Source organism: Solanum stenotomum, chromosome 7 (genome assembly GCF_019186545.1).
Source record: "Solanum stenotomum isolate F172 chromosome 7, ASM1918654v1, whole genome shotgun sequence".
Lineage (NCBI taxonomy): Eukaryota > Viridiplantae > Streptophyta > Magnoliopsida > Solanales > Solanaceae > Solanum > Solanum stenotomum.
The window spans coordinates 51,225,167-51,239,725 of NC_064288.1; the positions used below are offsets into that span (position 1 = coordinate 51,225,167).

Genomic DNA, 14,559 nt, shown 5'->3' on the forward strand with positions numbered 1-14,559 from the left:
TAAAAAAGAAATACTTATCATATTAACTCTCTGGATTTTCCAATGGTACCTAAGATTTGATATTTTGATCAATTTTCAATCATCCTTGCTGGAATTTTTTAAAGAGTTTAAAAAAAGTCACCAAAATAGCAAAAAGAAATTGCAATAGTTACCTGAATCAGTATGACTTATGGTAAAAGATTAAGCTTCATGAAATAGGAGAAAGAAAATTTGAGGAATGAAACACACTTCATAAGAAGCTTAATTAATGTATTTGAATTTGACTCCCTTATAGAGGAAAAAAAACCTACAAATAATAGTGGCAGAAATAGAAGTTTTGTTTACTAAAGAACCAAATGTTATGAATTCAACATTTCAGTAGTGTTATGAGTTGTGGATTGACAGGCGCAAGAATAGTAATGTCGCAGTACAATTGAAATCAATTTTTTTCGTTTATTCCTTATTCTTTTGGTTCCTTGGAATTATATGTTGGGTTTTAAAATGTGTGAACGAAAAAAATGAAGAGTTGTGACTTTAATGAAAAATGGATTTTTATGAAGAGTTGTGACTTTTAAGAAAGATTAATAAGAATTCTGATATGTGAGGAAGCCACATAGGTGTGTCACGTAAACATAGATATATTTAGTTGACACTCAAAAAAAAAAAGTTTTTAAAGATGAAATGATAAAAAATAACTTTGAAAGTTAAAAATGTATTTGAACATGTATTTTATTTAAAATTAAGTACAAGTTTTGTATGTGGAAAAAATAATTTTACTAAAAATAGGAAAAATAATAGAACAAACAAATTAAAACAAGGAGAAGGAGAGTATAACTATTTTTGTCTAGTTATCACTTTAATCATTGACTTTAAAATTACCCAATCCATTAATAAATGTTTTATGTACTTCCTCTTTTACCCTTTCTTTTCATGCTATTGGCTTATAAATTAGACACGTTTCTTTTCTATTTCTATATTGTTACTTGTTAGTTTGGATAGCTTTAGAATTTTCCATGACCAAAAGATTAGTTGAATTATTCATTTTAATTAGTGTTTGGCATTATTCAAATCTTGACAAAATAAAAGAAAGTTGATGTTACACTTGATGACTTTATGTGTTGGCACCAAAACTTGTGTAAGCACGTTTTTCTCCTTTATTTTTTTCATCTATTTGACCAATGTACATACCGTATAATTTACGTAAGATAGAAAGATTATTTCCAAAACACCCTTAGCTCAAAGTCAATTCCCTTTCTCTTCTACATAGTAAACACTTTTAACCTGCAAAGAAGCCAATTGACGAACTTTCAGTTGTAATTGGAGAAATTGCCAAAAGATCAACCAAATAACAACATTAATTTACTAATGCACCAAATAAAACCATATTAGTTGCATATATCAGATTATATGTCATTTACCTAAGTATTAAATCAGAATGTATCAATTACTATAAGCTTATTACACAATTGTAAAAAATAATCATCTTTATAACTCTTAGTTGAAACTATGGTACAACAGACCTCTTCATATGAATCAACAATGGCAGCCACCGTATTTTTACGGCTTCAAAGTACACTCAAAAGGTTTGTTATTTGACTTAAATTAATAGGAAAATAGAAGGGAAACCAATGAATATGTTCTTTTTTCTGCAAAATTGGTTAAGCGCGTGCACACATGCAAAGCAGCGGAGAGAAACTAAGCTGCAGCAGACAGTTTATATTCCTGTTCATCAAGGTTGAGAACTTCCAGCAACTTAGGCCATGATTCGGGAATGCCTCCCGGTAAATCAAATTCCAGTAACTTTCCTTGGCTACGGTAGAAGTCCTCAACAGGCTGACTCTGCAATCATAAAAAAGAACGAGAATCATACAGCTTTTCTGTTTTTTTCGTTTTCTAGAGAAAGCTGATAATAGCATAGATGCTGAATGACTGTTAAGGCGTTAATTTATGAGGGAAAAAAATGTTGCTTTGATAGTAGTTACTCATGTTGAAGAAAAAAATACTTTATTAGAGTATTAGCGAACTTGAAAATATTGTGGTTAAAATATCAGAACAATACCTTATCCCAGTATATACTGAGCCTTTCCTTAACAATAGCTTCTGTATCATCTGCTCGAGTGATTAACTTTGAAATACACTGTGAGGGGGGGTTAAGTGGAGCCATGCTGATCCTAGGAGCCCCATTTTCACCAGCGACATCTATAGATGCCACGTTGAAATTCTTTCCACATTCACTGCAGATCCTTCGGCCAAGGCATTTCTCAACCAATACCCGCTCTGGAAGCTTGAGATTAACCACCAAATCTATGTCTGTAACCTCAGTCAGTATTTCCTGATGCAGAAATAGACACAAATGTAAGAGAACTAGCACAAAATTTTGTCTGACACGCCTGACATAAATTGAGATTACACGAATGTACTTGGAAAAGTCACTAGAATAGGAAGTAGACTTTTAATATGACTTCTATAATCTTTTCAAACCCCGCCGCCACATACAGGAAGCGGGGTACCTTCTCATAGACAAAAAGGTAGCAAAATGTGGCAAAGGATCTTCACTTTCTTGCCCAGTTCCCATACCTCTGCCGACAAGACTGAAATCAGAAGTATTTGTCACAATGCTTTTTACCAAAAGTCACATCATGTATCTAGACAAAGAAGTAGCGTGAAGTCGTGAACTGGGCAGAAATTCCCAGCAGCATTCAAGAAGCTACTTTAATGAACAGTGGTAACAAAATCCTATTTTATGAAATTTTTAAGTAACTAATACAACAATACACTATTTCAAGCATCACTCTTGACTCCCATTATTCAGGCTAATGCATTTAACATTGACACCTAAATTGAGCAGCGCTTAGCCTCTAACTTGTTACTTTTCACTTTTTGGTTAGACGGGAATGGCTAATTCATTCTCAGTCATAGCCTAGTATTTTTTGAGATAACCAGAGCCAAGAGGTAAAGCATAGACAAACTGAGAATGACAGAATTTTATGCAGGAAAATTAAATGTATACTCACTGCTTGTCTCACAGTTCTAGGGAATCCATCAAGTATGAATCCAGCTTCACCCTTAGCTTCCCCACTCTCGAGCCTTTTAGATAGTAAATTCAGTATAATCTCATCTGAAACCAATTTTCCTTGGTTGACAATCTCTGCAAGCTGAAAGAGGATGAAGCCGATCAGGAGATGAACGAATTTCATTAAGTAACACCATAACTATGCCTCAATCCCAAACTCAAGCAGGGGTCGGCCATATGAATCCTCACTAACCATATAGTTCCATTTTAGATTATCTCAGGCTAATACACAAAAATCAAAACATAAATAAAAACTTCAAGAATATGTCTATATTTTGTACTGGTATATGAATCTCAATAATGACTAAAAGACTCCCCAAAAGTATAGGAATCGTCTCGACCTCTTGACAACAATATAGCATACAAGACATGTATGCTATAAACATATCTCTCTTTATAAGCAAAAAAATCTTGAGTATAGTTGATCTTATGCATCAAATACTAATTAAATTCAGGGGTTGGATTGGTTTTGAAATAATAATAACCAAAACTAACTACCCCTATGTTGGTTTACTAATCTATAAACCAAATCAAATTAAACATATTCAACTTTTACATATTTGGGTTCTGTGTCCTTTTTCAAGTCACTGTCCCTCTTTCTCGTACTCCAAAAAGCTGCTAGGATAAAAAGCCCACAGCTTTATGGCGATATTCTACTCTTTTCACCTTGGACAACATAGGAGTAAGTAAGACTCCAGATAAGACCTCCTTCCCATTATTAAGCTACCACCAAACCTCTAAATTGTTGATTAAGAGCTCACAAACTTCTTCCCAGACATCACCTGAATGGATCAAATTTTCTTGGTCTCTATTCTCCCAAATTAGATTCAATCTAGCATACCATACCCCTCCCTATCATAATTCATACGGAATTCCTTTCCCAATATTTGGTTCTTCATCTCTACCTTGGACACTCAATGACTTAAAAACTTCCTCCATTCTCCTTAGGGGCCAAGGCATATAGATCTAACCTTACCAGCACCGGATAAGACTTGTGTAACTGTCATATCATTAATGAATCAGAAAGTTCACATTTTTACAACCCGAAAGCTGGTTTTGAGTTCATCTAAACAGTATGGTCGAATTCAGCAAACAAGCAATTGATATTAGCACCCACTATCTCCAACTCTCAATATATCCATACAAAAAAATGAACATATATATATATATCCACCGTCTTTAAATCCCGCCTTCGGTTCTACAGGCGACACTTGAAGAAATCATCATCAACAACAACATCATAGCCAGCGTAATCCCACAAGTGGAGTTTGGGGAGGTTAGGACGTACCCAGACCTTATCGCTACCTTTGCGTATTGACTCCTAAAGAAATCAACCACAACAACAGTGTAATCCAACAATCCACACACACCTTATCACTACTTTTGTGGGGTAGAGAGACTGTTTCCGATTGACTCACCACGAAATCAATCTAAAATTACCAATATATAGTAAGCTTTAAACCCAAAATGGAAAAAACTAAGTATTTGACTTAACAGTTAAACCCAAATTTATTGGAAAAAGGGAACAAACAGCTCAACTTACTTGTTTTGACAAAGGACCTGAAGATTTCAACTCATCACGAACAAGATCTCCAGTAGCAATATGAGGAACGCCTAAAAGGGTTGAAAGACGGCTAGCATATGTACCTTTTCCGACACCAGGACAACCCAAAAAGACCCATTGGACAGTTTTAGCCTTGGGATCAACACTTGTAGAATGGGGATTATGAGGGTAAGATTGGGATTTCACTGTCTCAGATGCAGCTGCTGTAGATAAAGATCTACTGATAAGGGAAATTGAATTGGATGAGGAAGATGATGAAGATCTTAACAGGCGGATCATGGCCGCCATTGCCGGAAAATTCTCCCGGAGTTATTTTTCTTGGGATGGGAAGTATGAAGAGAAAAGTGAGAAAGGGGAGAAAAAGGGAGGCGATTTCCTAGTAAATAGGAAAGAGTGTTGAAAATTTCTAGGTATTAATGATAACGGGTCACATGAATCGACCCGACTTTATCGGGTTGAAAGTTGATATTGTGTCGGAGAGGACGATGTCTATACAGTCTTACTCGTATTTAAATGAAGAGAGGTTTTCGATAGGCTTTCGATTTAAGTAAATTATCATATCAAAATTTAGTATGAAAAGGACATATAATAATAAGAAGTCGTGTTAAAAAGGGGAGGAGAAAGTGATTACACTAACAACTACAAATAATATGGTAATTGAAGCAATGGTTCTAGCGAGACAACATATAATAGTCAAATTGAAGACTAAAATAGTATGAGAGTAATAATAATAAAAATAATAGTAATTAAATAATGCTCGACTATTTACTACATGTTTATCTAAATAAGAGAAATTAAATAATACTCGATTATTTACTAAACGTTTATCCTAATCTTCGACCTCCATATCTTTCAATCTTAAGTTTATGTTCTCGATAAGTTGTAGGTTTGTTTTGTCTTGGTAAATCTCTCTTCCCTGTTTTTTTGACCTATCTCAAGTTCTTTTCACACACATAATAACCAACTCTAATACCGCTTTACTGGGTATATGTATATCTCCATTTCACCTAATCCAAATCATCTCAATTTCACCTCTTTTATTTTGTCCACCACAAATATCACTCTCACCTTATTTCAAAAATCGTTTCTAATCTTATACTCCATCTGTCCTTAATTACTTGTCCACTTTTTTATTTGTAGTTGTCCCTAATTACTTGTCCATTTTGACAAATCAAGAAATGACAATTTTTTTTTTACCTATTATACCCTTAATTAAATGACTAATTACTTTGAAAAATGCAAAACTTTTCATTCACTTCATAATTAATAGGGATAAAATGGTAAACTCACTATGTCATTAATTGATTTCTTAATAGGTGTGTCAATTCAAAAGTAGACAAGTAATTAGGGACGGAGGTAGTATATCCTAATATGCCCATACATCAATTTCAATATTCTTATTTCAATTACTTTCATCTTTCGGACGTATAACTCTCAATTGACCATTAATTTTTTTGTCAAAGAAAAAAAAACTCCTACTTTTCAAATTATTTATCGTATTTATTTTTTATATAAAAGGATTTTTGACTATCGTTTGTATCTTAATATATGATCTTTCTTCGTTAAAAAATATTCACTTAGTGAGATGTTTGCCATCAAGAAAATTACTATCAAGCATAAAATAAAAAAAATGTTAATTTTATTTTGAATATTTAAAATAACTTTTTTTTTAAAATCGAGATAAATAATTTAAGATGAAAGAAATACCTATTAAGATTATAAATTTTAATACTTTTTAAAACTTTCGTATTTCTAGATTAAAAAAAAAAGATGAAAAATAATATATTGTTTTTTTGTAATATTAACGGAGGTAGGGGTGGGGGGTGTCAATTTCTTTTGGATCAACCCGTATTCATTGGGTCAGGAATTGGAAGACCCGACCAAATTAAATAGGGACTCAATTACCTAATTATAATTTCTCGATTTTCGAATATGCCATTGTGCAAGAATATTCTATCTTCTCAACTTTTCTTTACACGTTTTTAAAATAAAAGTTTAGATAGTTTGGTTGCACTTTATAGATATTTTACACCATTTTTGTTATCGGTAAGAAAGACAGTTTGAAACACTAATGCATAGTTTATAAAAAGAAAAAAGTTGAACTAAAAAAATTGTGGTAAGTTAATAAAATTACGTTTTTAAATTTGAGATTAAAGAATAAAATTACTTTTAATAGAAAATTAGGTACATTGCAATCTCTTTTTTTCAAGATATTTTTTTGTTTTTTTAGTTCTAACAAGTTTGTAAATTCAAATGTATTATTGCGATACATTATTTAAATTTTAAGCTATTTTTTTTAAAATACTAGTATTACATTTTATTATTCATCTATTTATAAAATAATATTAACATGTGACCAAAGTTTAATCTTAAGGATCAAATAAATTATTATAAGAATTTATAAATTTTAAAAATTAAATTGCTTTATATATTTTTATATATATATCTATTTGAATATAGTATCTTTATTCGAAATTTAAGACAAATAGAAGAAATTAACTTATCCCCTTTCTCCAGCCCAACCTCCTCATCTTTCATCACCCCACCTTATAATATTTGTTTAGATTTTTATTTATTTTTAAATAATATTTTTTATTTACTTATAAATTTTTAAGAATAAGTAAAAAATTAATCATTAATAATATTTTTTCAATTTATATGTCTTATTTTTTTTTAGTTGATCTCAAAAAATGATACATTTCTATGTTAAGTAACAAATTAACTTTAAACTTTTAAATGTTCATTTTTATTGCACTTGACTCGAGAGTCTTTTGAAAATAGTCTTTCAACCTCCACGTGTTAGTGATAAGATCTATGTACATTCTATTTTTTCCAAACCTCACTTGTGGAATTTTATTGAGTATGTTGTGGTTGCTGAAATAATTACAATCACACAAATATGTATTACTTATTTAGACCATAAGTTTCAAAAAGTTTTTCCTTCTTTTTAAAACTTTATATCAAATTAAACTACCTCACATAAATTATGACAAATGAAATACGATTTCTTTCATACCAAAAATTAGGCATTCAGTTGAAAAAGTAGGCTTTAACCAACATCTACGCCTTCAACTTTGAGTGTGTACAGATAAAATTAAACAAGTGGAGATACATCCTATGTTACGTAATACGGATAAAATGTCACAGGAGAATACAAATTGTCACGTATCATTCCTAAAATATTTTTAAGAATGGCGTATTTAACCACGTGTAAGCTTAGTTTCCACAATTCCAGAAGTTCGGACATTCAAGAATCCTCTGTTTTACCCTCTTTACGCCAATGGCGATTTCTCTCAATTCTGGCCTTACTGTTGCAGTTAGCAGAAGTATTCGTCAAACCCCACTTCACAATGTTAATTTGACAACAAACCCATTTAGTTTTAACTGCAATTTCAGCTTAACCCCCATTTTTTCAGCCATTTCTGCCTCCCACAGGTCCTCCTCTGTTATCTACAGCTCCACAGGTTAGCTTATCTTCTTTGTCTTGTTATAAGTACTCCAATTTTGAGTATACACCTCAATTCGTATTCATTTTGTCAGTTGGATACTCAAATTTATGCGTTACGTCAACGTTGGGTGTCTATGAGATATAGTGGGGACGAGTTGGAGTGTTTAGTTGCTAGTTAACACTAAGTTGAGGTGTTGTAGATGTACACATTCAAAGTTGGAGTTGTTACGTTCTAGGTAGGCCAAGTGTAAGTTTTGTTTATATATTATGTCTATTGATATTATGTGAATTATAGAGGTGGTGTTGGGTGTCCACTAGACACAGAGCAAGTCACGTTAGTGTAGGGTGTCCATGAGACATAGTGAGGGCGAATTGGAGTGTTTAGTTGGTTGTTGAGACTATAAGTTGAGGTATTTAGACGTGCACTTCTAAAGCTGGAGTAGTTACTTGTGAAGTCAAGAGTTTGAGTGTGTGTTTATAAATTATGACTGATGTTATTATGTGAAATAGAGAAATAGTACAACTTTATTTATTGTAGTTATTCCACCCCTCTCTAGAAGTGGAGTAGATATTTTTAGTTCATGGGTTACGAATCACAATTCATTTCATATATTGGGTTCTGGATAGATTATTTATACATATTAAACAAATTTTTCGAAACAAATATTGGGTTTGAGTCTAAGCTGCTAGTTATGCCGAACACATAACTAGAGGCGGACCCAAGATTTGAAGGCGACGGGGATACCACTATCTTTAGTACGCCAATTGAAGTAAAGAATCAATGAAACACCATAATAAATATGAATTATTTTAGCCAAGACTCGAACTCAGGTGATTCACGCTCAAGGGCCAAAGCGGCACGATAACCAGATGCCCCAATCCAACAGATATGTTTGAGGGGTCCTTTTATAAAATATGATAGTTCTTCAAAGTATATTATAGACATATATACAGAGTTTGTCTCTCAAAGCTTGGGCAGATGAGAAAAAATCACCTAGTGTTTTTGCCTCCGTTGGGAATTGAACATCAGACCTCATGGTTCTCAATACACTTCATTGACTACTAATGATAATTAAGATGTTTAGTTTTGTTAATAAATATTAGAGTACTGGTTGAAATAGGAACTGAGACTCCAGTGGTGAGTGAGGACACCATCAATGTGTTGGACGATGTTCAAGTATTTGATCTGAATGGACAAGGAGTACCTATTTCGGATCTGTGGAAAGATAGGAAAGCAGTTGTCGCCTTTGCTCGTCATTTTGGGTAATCTTTCTATGGCCTTATGCTCTATTTCTTCAAAAACCGGTAATCAAAAAGCATGTTATTGGTGAAGTATGTTCTACTTATGCTAGTTCCCGATTGCAGATGTGTCCTTTGTCGCATAAGAGCTGATTATCTTGCAGCTGAGAAGGTAATGCTTCTTCTTGACTACATTTTCGAAAGTCATCATTTTTTTTCTTCCAAGTGTTCTGCTGAAACTATCCCAAGGTTGACTAATGTATTTCCAAGGTCCAAATGACTAGTCTTTTAGTATCCTTGTTTGATGTTGGCGAGTTAAGTCGTGGGAATAGCATAAGTTGCAGTATCTATCATAATGTATAGATTTTCCATCGGAAACATTCTCTCTACCTCCCAAGGTAGAGGTAAGGTCTTCATACACACTACCCTCTCCATACCCCATTTGTGAGATTACACTGAGTATGTTGTCATTTTAATTTAGATTATGCTATCTTCAATTCGTTAAACAAGTTGTTCTAACCACAAAGTGACAGTGCACATATCCTTAAGTTCCACCATTACTACAGTTACATCCTTATACCGTCTGCTGTTCACAGGATAAGATGGATGCAGCTGGAGTTGCACTTGTTTTGATTGGACCTGGTAGTGTTGATCAGGTATATAGCAGCGATGCTTCTTGCACCGAGTTGCTTATCCATGGATTAACTCTCTTTATTCTTTCCCCTTCGAGAAATTTTTTAAACGGTTACTTATCAACAATAACAAAAAAATCTTAAACGGTTATGACACCTTCCATTTTTCTTGTCCCAAGTTACATCATCCCATTTTTAGAAGTTGCTTCTTAACTCTCACAATCATTTTGGGTATGAAGAATAAACGCATAATAGATAAAGAAACGATCAAACTTGGCCTCAACTGACAAGTACAAGCACTCAAACTTTGAGAGTGGACATCTAGACACGTCAACTTGGTCATAACTGACAAACTAAAACTCCAACTTGTCCCCATTGTGTCTCATGGACACCCGACTATGATGTGACACATACATTTTGGAGGTGTCTAGATGATCATTTTTTGAAGTTGGAGTGTTCAACTGGAATAGCGGAGACGAGTTATGGTGTCTAGATGTGCATACTCAAAATTGGAATGTTTAGTTACCAGTTACGACAAAGTTTGAGTGTTTGTTTATGTATTACGCCAATAATAGAAGTTTTCTCTATTACAAGGATCTTCTTCTTTTTTAAGCCCATTTCAACTTGTGCTGCAGTTGTTTGCTTCCTTTCTGTTTCTTGCTCCTTTATGATTTCAAGAGCTCATTAAAGCTGGATTTAGTTGTGACTCGTGTCCCCTTCTTTTTCTTTTCTCCAGGCCAGAAAATTCTATGAGCAAACAAAGTTTAAAGGAGGTAAGTTTCGAATAAAAGACCTTGTGTCCACAGTGGCTCAGTGTCTGTTACTGGAAGTCCGTTATATCCCATGAACTCAGTTCTAGCAATGTCCAATGATATATATGCTCCACAGGACCAGTGACCTCGCTCGAATGCTATTGCACTATAAGTTACAGTTTCCCGTAAAAGAAAATTTTCAGCATTAGTAGAATTAACAATGTGAAGCAGTGAGGGATATAAGATATATTCTATCTGATGCGTATAATTCTAAAACTACGGGAAGGGTCAAAACAGGTAAAAATTCACAGAATGGCTAAGAGGGTTATTACATCATTCACTACTAAAACACACGTTCATCCTCGAACGTAAAGAGAAAGAAAGTACCAGGGCCTGATCACGTGATGTTATGTTCCCCTTCTAAACAAACTAGAAAGATCCAGAAGACAGAAACCTATCACGACCCAAAAAATTTCGAGGATTAATTTGTAAGACAGCTGCTAGAAGTGTTGCTAGTTTGTTACATTGGCATTCTTATTAAGCTAAAGTATATTCTGGTTTTGTTTCAAAGCTTTCTTTATCTGCAATTTTTCGGAATGTGACACCTTGACAGAGGTTCATTATTGTTATTCAGAGGTTTATGCTGATCCAAGCTATAGGTCTTATGAGGCTCTGAGATTTGTGTCAGGCATTACAACTACATTCACTCCCGGGGTATGCAAATAAGATCGATACTCATAAAGTGTAACATTTCCAGCTTCTCAATGTATTCTAATAGTGGTCTTGCTCATCTTTTCTTATTTACATCAAATATAGGCAGGTTTGAAAATAATACAGGCATACATGGAAGGCTATAGACAGGATTGGGAGCTTTCTTTTGAAAAGGACACCAGGACACGAGGTGGCTGGTAGGTCAATTTCCATAGATACTATTATAATCTTCTGATCTGTTTGCCAAGGGTCTTTCGGAAACAGCCTCTCTACCTCGTGGAGGTAGGGGTAAGGTCACACCCTCTCGTCCCCAGACCCCACCTAGTGGGATTACACTAGGGTATGTTGTTAAATCTGTTTGCTAATAGGGCGAGTACATATCTTGTAATTGGACGACATTTTGCTATTTCTAGAAGTTGAACAATTTTGATGGTTGACTCCCAAATCCCAAACACCGAATCAAGTTTGGTATAATAAGAAAACAAGGAACAATTATCTTATCCAAGTAATTCCGTTGTTGTAAAATCCGCCTGAAGTGAATGGGGTAAAGAACTTTATCATTTCCATTTTATCTATAGGTAAACCATAAGCCATAGTTTCACTATCATTTTAGCTTATAGTTGGTATATGACATTCTTGGTTGTTAGATTCTTTAGAATTTTGCGCAAGACGACTTAAATGCAGAAACATGTCTTTTTGTCATATTATTAGTGACTATATACTGGAATAATGTGAGACTAATAAGCTTGTAAATTGTCAGGCGACAAGGAGGAATTATTGTTGCAGGTCCTGGTAAAAATAACATCACATACATACACAAGGTTAAATTTCCATCCCTTCGTCTTCTCAGTCTTGATACAGAACTTATATGCACCAATGTAGCTCAGAATTTTCTTTAAAGGCTCTATTAAATAACTCGTCATTGTCTGAGAATAGCTCGAAGCTTCATGCTCTCCGACTAGTTAGTTTTCGACTTTACTTCTCAATACCATTTAGATTTCACTAAATTGGGGTACTATTTGGTTGATTTTGGGAAAATTACTTGACAGAGCAAACATATGCCTATTTACCCGCAATATTGAGAGATTACGAGAGTTTGAGTTTTATCAGTTTCGCTCTGTTTCTGTTCGCTTCGAGCTGTATCGACTCGCTCTGATAATTGAGTGAACAAATACAACAGATGGAGTGAATTGATACACTGATACAAAGCGAATTGATACAATGTATCACGAGTTTTTTTAAAGTTAAGTGTGGCAAATTTCCACAAATATAAATAGAACCACTTATAGCCCTCAATCTTACAAACCTCATTCACTCTAAAACCCACTAAACATGTTTCTTTCTCTCTTTATTTTCTTCATTTTAGGGTTTCTTACCCATTCCTTTAAACTTCATCTCAAATTTAGAAAATTCACTCCAATCTATGGCCCTTCCTCTTACCCAATCCTCAGATGCCTTATTTCCTTCTATAAAAATTGGCATCGACTATTGGACTGGTACACTCAACTTTTATCTGAATCCCCAACACAAACCATTCTAGTTCAGCGATTCGGCGCTCCTCAGATCATAATCACAGCTAATCCGGATAACGTTGAGTACATTCTCAAAACGAATTTTATAAATTATCCAAAGGGGAAGCTGTTTACGGATATTCTAGGCGATTTTCTTGGGTGTGGGATACTCAACGTGGACGGGGAGCTATGGAGCGCCCAGCGTAAATTGGCTGGCCATGAATTCAGCACAAATTCATTGAGGGAGTTTGTCGTCAAAACTCTACAAGAAGTAGTCGAAACCAGGCTGGTTTTGTTGTTAATTCAGGCAGCTAAATCTGGCAAAGTGTTGGACTTGCAAAACGTGCTTAGGCGTTTCACCTTTGATACAATTTGCAAGGTGTCCCTTGGTACTGACCCGCACTGTTTGGATGATTTTTATAGAAGGAAATAAGGCATCCGTGGGTAAGAGGAAGGGCCATAGATTGGAGTGAATTTTCAAAATTTGAGATGAAGTTTTAGGGAATGGGTAAGAAACCCTAAAATGAAGAAAATAAAGAGAGAAAGAAACATATTTCTAGCAAAGTGGGTGTTAGAGTGAATGAGTTTTGTAAGATTGAGGGATAAGTGGTTCTATTTATATTTGTGGAAATTTCCACACTTAACTTCTCAACATTACATACATACACAAGGTAAATCTCCGTCCCTTCGTCTACTCAATCTTGATACAAAATTCATATGCACCAATGTGACTCAGAATTTTCTTTAAAGGCTCCGTTAAATAACTCGTCATTGTCTGAGAATAGCTCGAAGCTTCATGCTCTCCGACTAGTTAGTTTTCGACTTTTCTCAACACCATTTAGATTTCACTAAATCAGGGTACTCCCCAGTTGATTTTGGGAAAATTACTTGACAGAGCAAACATATGCCTGTTTACCCGAAATAGTGAGAGATTTACAAGTTGTAATACATAATGAGAGTTTGAGTTTTATCAGTTTTACTCTTTGTTCGCTCTGACTCGCTTTGATACAGGTGAACAAATACAATAGATAGTGAATTGACACACTGATACAAAGCGAATTGATACAATGTATCACGAGTTTTTTTAAAGTAAATTATTGCTACATGTGGTAATTAGCTAAACTATCGCTATGATTGGTAATTAAGGCTCAAAGATCCGCTATTTGTGAAATTTCGTCATGATTTTATCATATGAAACTTGGAAATTCTTGTTTCATTTTATCTACTTGATTGTGGCAGGACAAAGAAGCAGGTGATGATCCAGATATAAAAGAGATCTTGAATGCTTGTTGTGTACAAGGCTAATTAATCAAGACAGTCTATATATTATGTGTATATACATATTACAGACACATTATCTAAGTGTATCATTGTATATGTGTATCATAATTAAACAGAAAAAGAAAATCAAGATGCATCCCTTGTTCTATTACATTGGTTAGATTTTTCACACAAGAGGAGTTAATTGTTCGAGGCAGAGTCAGAGTCAGAATTTTAATTTTAAAACTTCTATTTTAGGAAGATGACTTTAAGCATTGATAATTGAGTTCTAAATGTAATTTGTGTACATATTTAATGAACTTTCTAAATTAAACTGTTTAATGAACTTTCTAGTTACACAATATATTTATTTTTAAAAGTATATAATAC

At 34.0% G+C, this 14,559-nt stretch overlaps 2 protein-coding genes across 2 annotated transcripts; one reads left to right on the forward strand and one right to left on the reverse strand.

Moving 5' to 3' along the window:
* Positions 1-1,385: 1,385 nt before the first annotated feature.
* Positions 1,386-4,989, reverse strand: LOC125871374 (adenylate kinase). The gene is made up of 4 exons (XM_049551960.1): positions 4,596-4,989; positions 2,994-3,134; positions 2,039-2,311; positions 1,386-1,818 (listed from the first exon to the last, which is right to left on the reverse strand). The coding sequence occupies exons 1-4, from the start codon at positions 4,902-4,904 to the stop codon at positions 1,675-1,677; spliced, it is 867 nt and encodes a 288-aa protein (XP_049407917.1). The 5' UTR covers positions 4,905-4,989; the 3' UTR covers positions 1,386-1,674.
* Positions 4,990-7,839: 2,850 nt separating this feature from the next.
* Positions 7,840-14,341, forward strand: LOC125871376 (thioredoxin-like protein AAED1, chloroplastic). The gene is made up of 9 exons (XM_049551962.1): positions 7,840-8,080; positions 9,186-9,327; positions 9,430-9,475; positions 9,900-9,959; positions 10,672-10,708; positions 11,322-11,401; positions 11,504-11,595; positions 12,159-12,219; positions 14,149-14,341. The coding sequence occupies exons 1-9, from the start codon at positions 7,897-7,899 to the stop codon at positions 14,212-14,214; spliced, it is 768 nt and encodes a 255-aa protein (XP_049407919.1). The 5' UTR covers positions 7,840-7,896; the 3' UTR covers positions 14,215-14,341.
* The last annotated feature ends 218 nt before the right edge of the window (positions 14,342-14,559 follow it).

Coding starts and splice junctions, on each gene's coding strand:
- LOC125871374 (XM_049551960.1), bottom strand. CDS start 4,904: ATGGCGGCCATGATCCGCCTGTTAAGATCTTCATCATCTTCCTCATCC. Junction 3,135..4,595: donor CAGGTCCTTTGTCAAAACAA/GTAAGTTGAGCT, acceptor ATCCTCTTTCAG/CTTGCAGAGATTGTCAACCA. Junction 2,312..2,993: donor CTAGAACTGTGAGACAAGCA/GTGAGTATACAT, acceptor TTTCTGCATCAG/GAAATACTGACTGAGGTTAC.
- LOC125871376 (XM_049551962.1), top strand. CDS start 7,897: ATGGCGATTTCTCTCAATTCTGGCCTTACTGTTGCAGTTAGCAGAAGT. Junction 9,960..10,671: donor GACCTGGTAGTGTTGATCAG/GTATATAGCAGC, acceptor TCTTTTCTCCAG/GCCAGAAAATTCTATGAGCA. Junction 11,596..12,158: donor ACCAGGACACGAGGTGGCTG/GTAGGTCAATTT, acceptor GTAAATTGTCAG/GCGACAAGGAGGAATTATTG.